At 45.6% G+C, this 13002-nt stretch overlaps 1 protein-coding gene across 1 annotated transcript in view; it reads left to right on the top strand.

The window, feature by feature from the left end:
- The window catches only part of LOC311129159 (alpha-1,3-mannosyl-glycoprotein 4-beta-N-acetylglucosaminyltransferase A-like), a 61595-nt gene extending 49119 nt beyond the window's left edge, over positions 1 to 12476 (top strand). Inside the window, exons 6-17 of the mRNA XM_084161466.1 lie at positions 4798 to 4844; positions 4965 to 5078; positions 6536 to 6611; positions 7939 to 8053; positions 8425 to 8555; positions 8649 to 8756; positions 9007 to 9081; positions 9302 to 9420; positions 10117 to 10195; positions 10497 to 10557; positions 10727 to 10839; positions 10980 to 12476. Of these exons, the coding sequence (XP_084017592.1) occupies positions 4798 to 4844; positions 4965 to 5078; positions 6536 to 6611; positions 7939 to 8053; positions 8425 to 8555; positions 8649 to 8756; positions 9007 to 9081; positions 9302 to 9420; positions 10117 to 10195; positions 10497 to 10557; positions 10727 to 10839; positions 10980 to 11006 (1065 nt within the window). The 3' untranslated portion in view covers positions 11007 to 12476. The remainder of the gene's footprint in view (positions 1 to 4797; positions 4845 to 4964; positions 5079 to 6535; positions 6612 to 7938; positions 8054 to 8424; positions 8556 to 8648; positions 8757 to 9006; positions 9082 to 9301; positions 9421 to 10116; positions 10196 to 10496; positions 10558 to 10726; positions 10840 to 10979) is intronic.
- Positions 12477 to 13002: the final 526 nt, after the last annotated feature.

Below are 13002 nucleotides of genomic sequence, written 5' to 3'. Positions count from 1 at the left end.
GGAAAATAAGTATTTGGTCAATAACAAAAGTTTCTCAATTCTTTGTTATATACCCTTTGTTGGCAATGACACAGGTCAAACATTTTCTCTAAGTCTTCACAAGGTTTTCACACACTGTTGCTGGTATTGTTGCCCATTCCTCCATGCAGATCTCCTCTAGAGCAGTGATGTTTTGGGGCTGTCGCTGGGCAACACAGACTTTCAACTCCCTCCAAAGATTTTCTATGGGGTTGAGATCTGGAGACTGGCTAGGCCACTCCAGGACCTTGAAATGCTTCTTACGAAGCCACTCCTTCGTTGCCCGGGCGGTGTGTTTGGGATCATTGTCATGCTGAATGACCCAGCCACGTTTCATCTTCAATGCCCTTGCTGATGGAAGGAGGTTTTCACTCAAAATCTCACGATACATGGCCCCATTCATTCTTTCCTTTACATGGATCAGTCGTCCTGGTCCCTTTGCAGAAAAACAGCCCCAAAGCATGATGTTTCCACCCCCATGCTTCACAGTAGGTATGGTGTTCTTTTGATGCAACTCAGCATTCTTTGTCCTCCAAACACGACGAGTTGAGTTTTTACCAAAAAGTTATATTTTGGTTTCATCTGACCATATGACATTCTCCCAATCCTCTTCTGGATCATCCAAATGCACTCTAGCAAACTTCAGACGGGCCTGGACATGTACTGGCTTAAGCAGGGGGACACGTCTGGCACTGCAGGATTCGAGTCCCTGGCGCCGTAGTGTGTTACTGATGGTAGGCTTTGTTACTTTGGTCCCAGCTCTCTGCAGGTCATTCACTAGGTCCCCCCGTGTGGTTCTGGGATTTTTGCTCACCGTTCTTGTGATCATTTTGACCCAACGGGGTGAGATCTTGCGTGGAGCCCCAGATCGAGGGAGATTATCAGTGGTATTGTATGTCTTCCATTTCCTAATAATTGCTCCCACAGTTGATTTCTTCAAACCAAGCTGCTTACCTATTGCAGATTCAGTCTTCCCAGCCTGGTGCAGGTCTACAATTTTAGTTTCTGGTGTCCTTTGACAGCTCTTTGGTCTTGGCCATAGTGGAGTTTGGAGTGTGACTGTTTGAGGTTGTGGACAGGTGTCTTTTATACTGATAACAAGTTCAAACAGGTGCCATTAATACAGGTAACGAGTGGAGGACAGAGGAGCCTCTTAAAGAAGAAGTTACAGGTCTGTGAGAGCCAGAAATCTTGCTTGTTTGTAGGTGACCAAATACTTATTTTCCACCATAATTTGCAAATAAATTCATAAAAAATCATAAAATGTGATTTTCTGGATTTTTTTTCCTCAATTTGTCTGTCATAGTTGACGTGTACCTATGATTAAAATTACAGGCCTCTCTCATCTTTTTAAGTGGGAGAACTTGCACAATTGGTGGCTGACTAAATACTTTTTTCCCCCACTGTATATGTGTGTATATATGTGTGTATGTGTATATACAGTTGGAAGTTTACATACACCTTAGCCAAATACATTTAAACTCTGTTTTTCACAATTCCTGACATTTAATCCTGGTAAAAATTCCCTGTCTTAGGTCAGTTAGGATCACCACTTTATTTTAAGAATTTGAAATGTCAGAATAATAGTAGAGAGAATGATTTATTTCAGCTTTTCTTTCTTTCATCACATTCCCAGTGGCTCAGAAGTTTACATACACTCAATTAGTATTTGGTAGCATTGCCTTTAAATTGTTTAACTTGGGTCAAACGTTTCGGGTAGCCTTCCACAAGCTTCCCACAATAAGTTGGGTGAATTTTGGCCCATTCCTCCTGACAGAGGTGGTGTAACTGAGTCAGGTTTGTAGGCCTCCTTGCTCGCACAGGCTTTTTCAGTTCTGCCCACACATTTTCTATAGGACTGAGGTCAGGGCTTTGTGATGGCCACTCCAATACCTTGACTTTGTTGTCCTTAAGCCATTTTGCCACAACTTTGGAAGTATGCTTGGGGTCATTGTCCATTTGGAAGACCCATTTGCGACCAAGCTTTAACTTCCTGACTGATGTCTTGAGATGATGCCATCTATTTTGTGAAGTGCACCAGTCCCTCCTGCAGCAAAGCACCCTCACAGCATGATGCTGTCACCCCCGTGCTTCACGGTTGGGATGGTGTTCTTCGGCTTGCAAGCAACCCCCTTTTTCCTCCAAACATAACGATGGTCATTATGGCCAAACAGTTCTATTTTTGTTTCATCAGACCAGAGGACATTTCTCTAAAAAGTACGATATTTGTCCCCATGTGCAGTTGCAAACCGTAGTCTGGCTTTTTTATGGCGGTTTTGGAGCAGTGGCTTCTTCCTTGCTGAGCGGTCTTTCAGGTTATGTCGATATAGGACTCGTTTTACTGTGGATATAGATACTTTTGTACCTGTTTCCTCCAGAATCTTCACAAGGTCCTTTGCTGTTGTTCTGGGATTGATTTGCACTTTTCGCACCAAAGTACGTTCATCTCTAGGAGACAGAACGCGTCTCCTTCCTGAGCGGTATGACTGCTGCGTGGTCCCGTGGTGTTTATACTTGCGTACTATTGTTTGTACAGATGAACGTAGTACCTTCAGGCATTTGGAAATTGCTTCTAAGGATGACCCAGACTTGTGGAGGTCTACAATTTTTTGGTTGATTTCTTTTGACATCTCATGATGTCAAGCAAAGAGGCACTGAGTTTGAAGGTAGGCCTTGAAATACATCCACAGGTACACCTCCAATTGACTCAAATGATGTCAATTAGCCTATCAGAAGCTTCTAAAGCCATGACATCATTTTCTGGAATTTTCCAAGCTGTTTAAAGGCACAGTCAACTTAGTGTATGTAAACTTCTGACCCACTGGAATTGTGATACAGTGAATTATAAGTGAAATAATATCTCTGTAAACAATTGTTGGAAAAATTATTTGTGTCATGCACAAAGTAGATGTCCTAACCGACTTGCCAAAACTATAGTTTGTTAACAAGAAATTTCTGGAGTGATTGAAAAACGAGTTTTAATGACTCCAACCTACGTGTATGTAAACTTCCGACTTCAACTGTATATATGTGTGTATGTATGTATATATATATATATATATATGTGTATATGTATATGTATATACAGTGAGGGGAAAAAAGTATTTGATCCCCTGCTGATTTTGTACGTTTGCCCACTGACAAAGAAATGATCCGTCTATAATGTTAATGGTAGGTTTATTTGAACAGTGAGAGAGAATAACAACAAAAAAATCCAGAAAAACGCATGTCAAAAATGTTATAAATTGATTTGCATTTTTATTTGGGAAATAAGTATTTGACCCCCTCTCAATCAGAAAGATTTCTGGCTCCCAGGTGTCTTTTATACAGGTAACGAGCTGAGATTAGGAGCACACTCTTAAAGGGAGTGCTCCTAATCTCAGCTTGTTACCTGTATAAAAGACACCTGTCCACAGAAGCAATCAATCAATCACATTCGAAACTCTCCACCATGGCCAAGACCAAAGAGCTCTCCAAGGATGTCAGGGACAAGATTGTAGACCTACACAAGGCTGGAATGGGCTACAAGACCATCGCCAAACAGCTTGGTGAGAAGGTGACAACAGTTGGTGCGATTATTCGCAAATGGAAGAAACACAAAATAACTGTCAATCTCCCTCGGCCTGGGGCTCCATGCAAGATCTCACCTCGTGGAGTTGCAATGATCATGAGAATGGTGAGGAATCAGCCCAGAACTACACGGGAGGATCTTGTCAATGATCTCAAGGCAGCTGGGACCATAGTCACCAAGAAAACAATTGGTGACACACTACGCCGTGAAGGACTGAAATCCTGCAGCGCCCGCAAGGTCCCCCTGCTCAAGAAAGCACATATACATGCCCGTCTGAAGTTTGCCAATGAACATCTGAATGATTCAGAGGAGAACTGGGTGAAAGTGTTGTGGTCAGATGAGACCAAAATGGAGCTCTTTGGCGTCAACTCAACTCGCCGTGTTTGGAGGAGGAGGAATGCTGCCTATGACCCCAAGAACACCATCCCCACCGTCAAACATGGAGGTGGAAACATTATGCTTTGGGGGTGTTTTTCTGCTAAGGGGACAGGACAACTTCACCGTATCAAAGGGACGATGGACGGGGCCATGTACCGTCAAATATTGGGTGAGAACCTCCTTCCCTCAGCCAGGGCATTGAAAATGGGTCGTAGATGGGTATTCCAGCATGACAATGACCCAAAACACATGGCTAAGGCAATAAAGGAGTGGCACAAGAAGAAGCACATTAAGGTCCTGGAGTGGCCTAGCCAGTCTCCAGACCTTAATCCCATAGAAAATCTGTGGAGGGAGCTGAAGGTTCGAGTTGCCAAACGTCAGCCTTGAAACCTTAATGACTTGGAGAAGAGTGGGACAAAATCCCTCCTGAGATGTGTGCAAACCTGATGGCCAACTACAAGAAACGTCTGACCTCTGTGATTGCCAACAAGGGTTTTGCCACCAAGTACTAAGTCATGTTTTGCAGAGGGGTCAAATATTTTTTTTCCCTCATTAAAATGCTAATCAATTTATAACATTTTTGGATTTTTTTGTTGTTATTCTGTCTCTCACTATTCAAATAAACCTACCATTAAAATTATAGACTGATCATGTCTTTGTCAGTGGTACAAAATCAGCAGGGGATCAAATACTTTTTTCCCTCTGTGTGTGTGTGTGTGTGTGTGTGTGTGTGTGTGCATATATATACACACACACACACACACACACACACACATTGAAACACACACTGTTTCATACAAATAAGAACATTATATTCTGTGTCTCTGCAGACGGAAACTGAATACGTCCAAAGCGTGGTTACTGGACTGGAGAAAGAGTGAGTGACATCGCGTCCTGTCTTTGTGATGACTGTTTCCTGTCTGATAATCCCCCTGGCTGTTTATAGAGGACAGAAGTAGTATGACAACTTTTGTGTGCGTGCGTGCGTCTATCCCAGGTTTTCTTCAGAATTCAGTTCAGGTTTGTTGGAGCTGATCTCTCCTCCTGCCAGCTACTACCCAGATCTCAAAGACCTCAAGGAGACCTTCGGAGACTCCAGAGAGCGGGTCAGGTGAAGTAAAATATTCAACATTTGAATCTGTAAAGAATCAGAGGAACTTCCTCTCATCTTCAATTGGTGACAAACATTGGCAAACGTTCAAATAACAGACACACTCCATCACTTCTGTACATCTCCAGCCAATCTCCACTGCTCACACCCCAAAATGACTTTGTTCTGGTTATTTGTTGTTGATGTGCCACGTCCGGTGGGCATTGCCAATGACAATACAGAGAGAATGAGAGAGGAGAGAGGGATGAGCTGTAAGGGGTGGGCCAGGCACTCAGTATTCCACAGGCATCCCTCAAAGTCAGCTCAAGGTCGACTGCACCCCTCCCTATCTCCTTCCCTTCTCCCTGCCTCCCCCTTCCCCCTCCCTCCTACATTGACTGTGCTGTGGAAACCTCTCTCTCTGTGTCTCAATCGCTCTCTGTCGCTCTCTCTGTCGCTCTCTGTCACCCTCTGTCGCTCTGTCTGTCGCTCTCTGTCTGTCCCTCTGTCGCTCTCTGTCTGTCCCTCTGTCGCTCTCGGTCTGTCCCTCTGTCGCTCTCTGTCTGTCCCTCTGTCGCTCTCTGTCGCTCTCTGTCTGTCGCTCTGTCGCTCTCTGTCTGTCCCTCTGTCGCTCTCTGTCTGTCCCTCTGTCGCTCTCTGTCTGTCCCTCTGTCGCTCTCTGTCTGTCCCTCTGTCGCTCTCTCTGTCCCTCTGTCGCTCTCTGTCTGTCCCTCTGTCGCTCTCTGTCTGTCCCTCTGTCGCTCTCTGTCTGTCCCTCTGTCGCTCTCTGTCTGTCCCTCTGTCGCTCTCTGTCTGTCCCTCTGTCGCTCTCGGTCTGTCGCTCTCTGTCTGCCGCAGTCTGTTTCGGTCTTTCTCTGCCGCGGTCTGTCTCTGCCGCGGTCTGTCTCTGCCGCGGTCTGTCTCTGCCGCGGTCTGTCTCTGCCGCGGTCTGTCTGCCGCGGTCTGTCTCTGCCGCGGTCTGTCTCTGCCGCGGTCCGTCTCTGTCGCGGTCCATCGGTCTCTTTGTCTGTCTGTCTGTCTCTCTCTCGCTGGCTCTCTCGCTGTCTGTCTCGCTGTCTGTCTTTCTGGCTGTCTCTCACTCTGTGTGTGGGGGCTGATAGAGAGCTGATGTTTTGGAGAGTAAACAATGTTTGAACTCGGTTAGATGTGTGCTGCCCTTTGTTAGCGCTTGATTTAATTTCTGCTCATTGAATATTTATGAGAAGCCCCCTGGAATCCCTGCTGCTGAGGTGGAATGAAGTACAATGCAACTCATTAGTGTGGGTGGCGTGCGTGCGTTTGTGGGTGGCGTGCGTGCGTCCGCCTCCCTGTATGTGTGTGTATGCGCGTGTGCTGGTCCCAACACCTGCCGTCAGGCAGTGATGTGCACACCTGCTCCCTCCAGCCACCACTCATCAGTCATTTAGTAACAGGGTTTGAGGAAAGGATTCATAATCGTGTGTTTGTGTGTGTTGTAGATGGCGGACCAAGCAGAATCTGGACTATTCCTTCCTCATGATGTATGCTGTGAGCAAAGGAGTCTACTATGTCCAGGTGTGTATGTCCTTGGAACGCACATTCTGCCCCTAGCCCTACTAAACCTGCGTTCCCGTTGGAATATGCCGGCAGGAGCAGTATGTGTCTGGGGCAGAGCTGTAGTACACCTTGTACCAACACACTTCAGCATCATAGGGTTTGTTACCATGGAAACACTGGTGAGCCAGCAGTTTGGAACAAGGCGTGCCCAATTTGGACGTGTTCTTTACATTAAACGAGGCCAGTTGCTAGTCTGTGTGTGTGTTGGTACAAGGTGTACATACTGTGTCTGCAGCAGAGTTGCATGCTCTTTCATCAAGAGTTGGACAGCCCTTTTCTCCTCCTCTTAGTGTATGTAAAGATCAGATATACTGTACAGGTTGTTCTATCTGTTATATCAACCACCTGCTGCTCCCTCCCTTCCATTGATCACAAACATATATAGATACACTGAGAACACCTTCCTAATATTGAGTTGCACCCCCTTTTGCCCTCAGAACAGCCTCAATTCGTCGGGGCATGGACTCTACAAGGTGTCGAAAGCGTTCCACCGGGATGCTGGCCCATGTTGACTCCAATGCTTCCCACAGTTGTGTCAAGTCTGCTGGATGTCCTTTGGGTGGTGGACCATTCTCGATACACACAGGAAACTGTTGAGTGTGAATCCCAGCAGTGTTGCAGTTCTTGACACACTCGAACCGGTGCACCTGGCACCTACTACCATACCCCGTTCAAAGGCACATAAATATTTTGTCTTGCCCATTCACCCTCTGAATGGCACAATCCATGTCTCAATTGTCTCGAGGCCTAAAAATCCTTATTTAACCTGTCTCCTCCCCTTCATCTACACTGATTTTAAGTGGATTTAACAAGTGACATCAGTAAGGGATCATAGCTTTCACCTGGTCAGTCTACGTCATGGAAAGAGCAGGTGTTCCTAATGTTTTGTACACTCAGTGTATAATGAGCTACCACATTGGATCTCATCTCATCCTCTATTAACCCCTTCTCTCGTTCTTTCTTTCCTTCTTTCTAATTTTGGTTGTTTTCATCTTCCATCCTGTGTTGACGTTGTCTCCACTCAGGGGAGGAGTGGGCAGAGGTACTGAATGCTGTCATTGACAGTGTGTAGTTCAGTCTACTGTAGGCCGTAGACGACATTCAGTGCCTATAGAAAGTAGCTTAGTAAGAGACTTGTGTGGTGTTCCATGTTGGTCAGCTGTATGTGTGATAAGTAGATGACTAGATGTGTGATGGCCGAACCCCTTCAAGCCTAATCTCACCAGTCACTCCACCCCCTCCCTCTCCACCCCCCTCCCTCTCCACCCCCTCCCTCTCCTCCCAGTTGGAGGATGACATTGTGGCCAAGCCCAACTACTTTGCCACCATGAAGAACTTTGCCCTGCAGCTCTCCTCCGAGGACTGGATGATCCTCGAGTTCTCCCAGCTTGGCTTTATCGGTAACGCACACATACACACACACACACTCTGGGCATTTAGCAACCCTCTAACAAGCTATTAGTCAGCAATTAATGGTCCTTAACGAACGGTCACTGAGGCTTAACAAGGAATCCTTGACCCTTAACGAACACTGACTGTCAGCTAAAATGAAGGAAAGTCAGAAAGGAGACTTTTTAGAGTTTAAAAAAACGAAGCTAGGTTTGAATAGCCAGCCCACTGGTTTTCCTCCTCTCTTTCCTCCCTCCTTCCCCTCTTTTTCAACTCTCTCCCCTCAATCTTGATTCCCCATACCCCCCTCTCCTCGATTCACTCTCTCCTCGATTCACTCTCCCTCCCCATCTACCTCTCTCCTTCTCCCTCCTCCTCTCAGGTAAGATGTTCCAGGCTCCAGATCTCAATCTGATCGTAGAGTTTATCTTCATGTTCTATAAGGAGAAGCCCATTGATTGGCTACTGGACCACATCCTCTGGGTCAAAGTGTGTAACCCGGAGAAAGACGCAGTACGTACACACCCTGTTTGGTTGTTTGTGTATGTGGGTGGTATCTTCAACAACTCTCTTGACTCTCTCTCCATCTACCCTTTCTCCCTACAGAAGCACTGTGAGAGGCAGAAGTCGAGTCTGCGTGTGCGGTTCAGGCCCTCCCTCTTTCAACATGTGGGGTTGCACTCCTCTCTGGCTGGAAAGATACAGAAACTCACTGTGGGTCCTAAACCTCTCTCTATCACACTCCCTCTGGATCACTCTCCCTGCATCAGCCTTAGATCAAAATTCCTGTACCATATGTCTTAAGTACCCCCAAACACCACCCCCATCTACCCAAATATCACCTCAGCCCACCAACTCACGGCCATCATACTAGGCCATGCTGACTTCCCCCTGGTATGACCACTTCCTGTCGTCTCTGCTGGTGTCTCACTTCCTCTTCCTTTCCCCTTGACTTCCTGTTTAGGATAAGGACTTCCTGAAACCCCTGCTCCATAAAATCCATGTGAACCCGCCTGCTGAGGTGTCCACATCTCTCAAGGTACATCACCCTTAAACCACAACACAACTTTCTAGCTTGGCCTTCTTATGAGTTGAAAAATGTCTATTGTTTTAAAGCCTCAATATTGGCTTTTTATTTCAATAAGGTAGTATTCCCAGTATTAATGATTTAAATGCATTTCAAAAGTTTGATTTGTGTAATTATTTGAGAAGTGTACTGAGAGGTTTTGAGTGCATTTAGCTGACATTGTGCTGTGTAGGTGTACCAGGGCCACACGTTGGAGAAGACCTACCTAGGAGAAGACTTCTTCTGGGCCATCAACCCTACTGCTGGAGACTACGTCCTCTTCAAGTTCGACAGGCCCGTCAGCATAGAGAGGTGAGGAGGGAGAGGGAGCTGTGTTTGTGTGCACGCATGCTTGTGTGTGTAAGTGTGTGCATTTCTGAGAGGGAAAAGGGAGGTCGTGCCACTCACACACTCTTCCACAAGCTTTAGCGTGCCTGTCTCTCTGGGGCTCAGTGTGTGCTAATGAGAGTGTTCTAAAATAAGAACTCCCGAAACTGCGAGTGAGATTCACGGAAAGAAATAGCGGAAGGGTTTGGAGGGAGAAAGGAAGGGCTGAGAAAGGGATGTGGAAGAGGAGCTAGATGAGGGGATGTGGATGGGATAAATGAGTAAAGAGGCTATAGAGGTGTTGGATAAGTCAGGGAGCTTCAGAGTGATTGACAGAGAGGAGAGGGAGAAAGAGAGAAGAAAAGAGAACAACTCATCACTCTGTTTCATGTGTTGTGTTTTTGTTCATAGCAGTCAGTGACCTCTCTCCAGTGTTGGTGTCTGGGCTTGATTTGCATCTATTAGCCATGTGATGTGTGACAAGCTTCATTAACACCTTAAGTGGAGGGGTGTGTGTGCGCATGCGCCATTGCTGCCTCAGGCTTGGTTTAGACTTGTCAGATGTGTCGTTCCAAAAGCACAGCACATTGTGTGACAGGACAGTGTTGCTTGTAAGCATGCATATTCATGAGTGTGCCGTGGGACGTGAATATGCATTAATAGGTGTTGTGTGATTGGCAGGTTCCTGTTCCGCAGTGGGAACCAGGAACACCCTGGGGACAGGATAGAAAACACCACCGTAGAGATACTGCCCTTCTCGGTAAGACGACAACATTCAGACAATGCACAGACAACATTCAGACATCGCAAAGACAACATTCAGACGACAGTGTGCAATGACACGTAAACAGAGTCAGTAGATCAGACCCAGCACTTGTTTCTGATTTGGTTTATTGACTCATCACTCAAAATGTGTATTGATTTGGTTATTGAAAAGATCATGAGCATTGCCTGCTCCAATCAATATCACTGCATGAGGCGGGAGATACTAGTTAACAAGGCTCTCTACCTAGTGTATGCATAACATTACGAAAATAATCAGAATATGTCTGTGTCTGAAGGAAACTGGACCAAAGACCAAAGAGAAGTACAAGCGAACTGAAGACCGCTACTACAGAATCGGTGAGTGGACAGGCACCAACCCTCTTATCCTGTTAGCTTTCTTTACTCAGAACACACACACCCTGATTAGATTACCCACTCGCATTGTTCCTGCCACAGACTGATAAACAATGTACAAACTGCCTGTCAAAGGTCCTCAATCACAGCTCCCCCCCCTTTCTCTCCCTAGGTCAGTTTGAGAAGGGTGTGGCGGAGGGGGCTGTAGACACCTCCTTCAACCCAGTGGTGGCGCTGCGTCTCTCTGTTGTCAAAGACTCAGCTGTCTGGGCCATCCTCAGTGAGGTCAGCCAATCACACAGCATCATCTGTCCTTTTATCTTTTACCAAATGTATCTATTGTTCTATGTACCCAAGGTAATGTTATCCTGTATAACGACAGGTGTGTGTGTGACATGTCTGTGTTCCTCTGTGTCTCTCTGTAGATCCACATAAAAAAGCTACCAGGCTGACATCAGGCGGGGGGCCACAATCCAGGCCCCCGGCCCCGGGTTGCTCGCAGACGCACCTAAAATGTACTGACCAGAGGCCCTCTGGCACCTAGCAACCAGCAGAGACGTCCTCAGGCCGCACCAGAGCCACTCCTCTCAGGGCTTCTGTCTGAGGACGCTCTCATTCAATCGCTTTATCTCTCTCTGCTTCTCCTTTCTTCCCTCTCTTTTACCCCTCCATCTCTTCCTCTTTCTCTCCCACTCTCTCTATCACTTGCTCTCTATCTTTTTGCGTGAATGTGAATGCTACTGTACAAAAGAGACAGATATAAAATATCAGAAGGAATTGGGTGTATCCTGCAGAATTCCGTTCCCAACTCTGACTGTCGAGGTAACTGTGTGTTACACAGAGGGCTTGTGACTTGGAGAGACTGACCTGAGGGGCTGATGTCACCCAGACACTGGTGCAAAGTAGATGCTCACTACTCCATGTGCTCTCTACCATCCCCATCTCTGGTCTGGTCAGCTGGGGTATTGCACTGTCACTGGAGCCATAGTGGAGCCCCCTGCTGGTGACTGAAGAATGTATATCAGCCTCACGGACCTGTTGCTTTTTGTTGTTTTCCACAGGGTTGTGTGTTCTAGCGAAACAGCAAGTAATAGACAAGTAAGTTGTCAGTCATCTTATGGTGGTGGATAACTGCCTTTGTTCCTTTCTCCTCAGCTCTTCTTCTGAAGGGGATTACAATGACTATGGCAAACGAAGCAGAAAACAAAATGTGGTTCCCCATCTTTAAAGTGACAGGTCTGTCAAACTATATCTTGATGAAGAATGCTCTGGGTAAAAGTAACCCGTAGGCGCAGATCTAGGGTCAGCTTACCTTGCCCAGGTCCCAGTCCCAACCTTAACCATTCTAAGGCAAAAACCTGAAACCTACAGTATATATGATCTGTGTCTGGGACAGTTTCATCCTATTCATTATTAAATGAAGAATCTTGGTGACTGAAGGAAACCATATCTATTGTCAGGCTGAAAGACCTCCAGTGTCCTTTTAGTGGTAAACCAATCAGACTTTGGCCTTGACTTTGCTTACCTGAAGGGATATATTGCTATATTGATACTAATATTATTATTACTATGACGATGATCTATGAAGGTGAATTAATTTATTTGAAATAAATCCTTAATTTGTACAAGAGGTTAAAAGTCAAAACGTCTGTGAAGAGTTTATATTACGGTAGTTGATATGTGCGTGCATGCGCTCTTTTTGTTCCGAAAAGGAATAATTGTTTTCAGTGCTGCTTTGTGTTTCATGTTCTCTTGTCTGCTGGTTGGTTCAGATAGAGGTTGACTCCAAACAGTCTGTTTTTGGATGACCTTTCCCAGACAGTCAAAGTTAAAATGATAAATGAGAGATGTCAGAACAGTCCTTAAAGCTAGAACCCTTAATTGAAACATTAACGACGTGGACACCCCGCCTCTGTTTTGGTAAAAAAAAAAAAAAAGAAGCTGAGATTGGCCTGGAGAAATGTAACCACTCTCAAATTCATAGACAGAGGACTGACCATCCAATATATCAAAATTATAGTTTTAACCATGTTTTGAGGCTATACAGTGTTTGTTTACATTTACATTATTTACAAACTTTGGAGTAAAACAAGCTTATGTTGGGTTCTGATTGGGTACTACTGTTGAACTAAAAGCTCATGAGGCATTTATAAGTTATATTCTTCAAGAATCAATGGGTGTATATATATCATTAATTTATAAGTCCAAAAATGGATGTAGCAAGTTTAAGCCAGAGATCCTGGCTGAGGCTGTGCTAGATCAGACCCAAGTGCCTTAAAGTCCTGCTCCTCCAAGAGTCTGGAGCAGAACTTCCTGAATGGCTCTGTTCCAAACCCTTCACTCCCTCCCTTTCCTCTACCCTACATAGAGGGTGTTGACTAACCCTTGGAGATTTGAAAGGATTTGAAATGCTATAGGTCCTTACAGAATACGTGATACTTGACTGAC

Source organism: Coregonus lavaretus (genome assembly GCF_964263955.1).
Source record: "Coregonus lavaretus genome assembly, chromosome: 5".
In the NCBI taxonomy this organism is placed as follows: Eukaryota; Metazoa; Chordata; class Actinopteri; order Salmoniformes; family Salmonidae; genus Coregonus; species Coregonus lavaretus.
The sequence above is the reverse complement of the archived record's forward strand: the minus strand, read 5'-3'. Positions and strand labels throughout refer to the sequence as shown.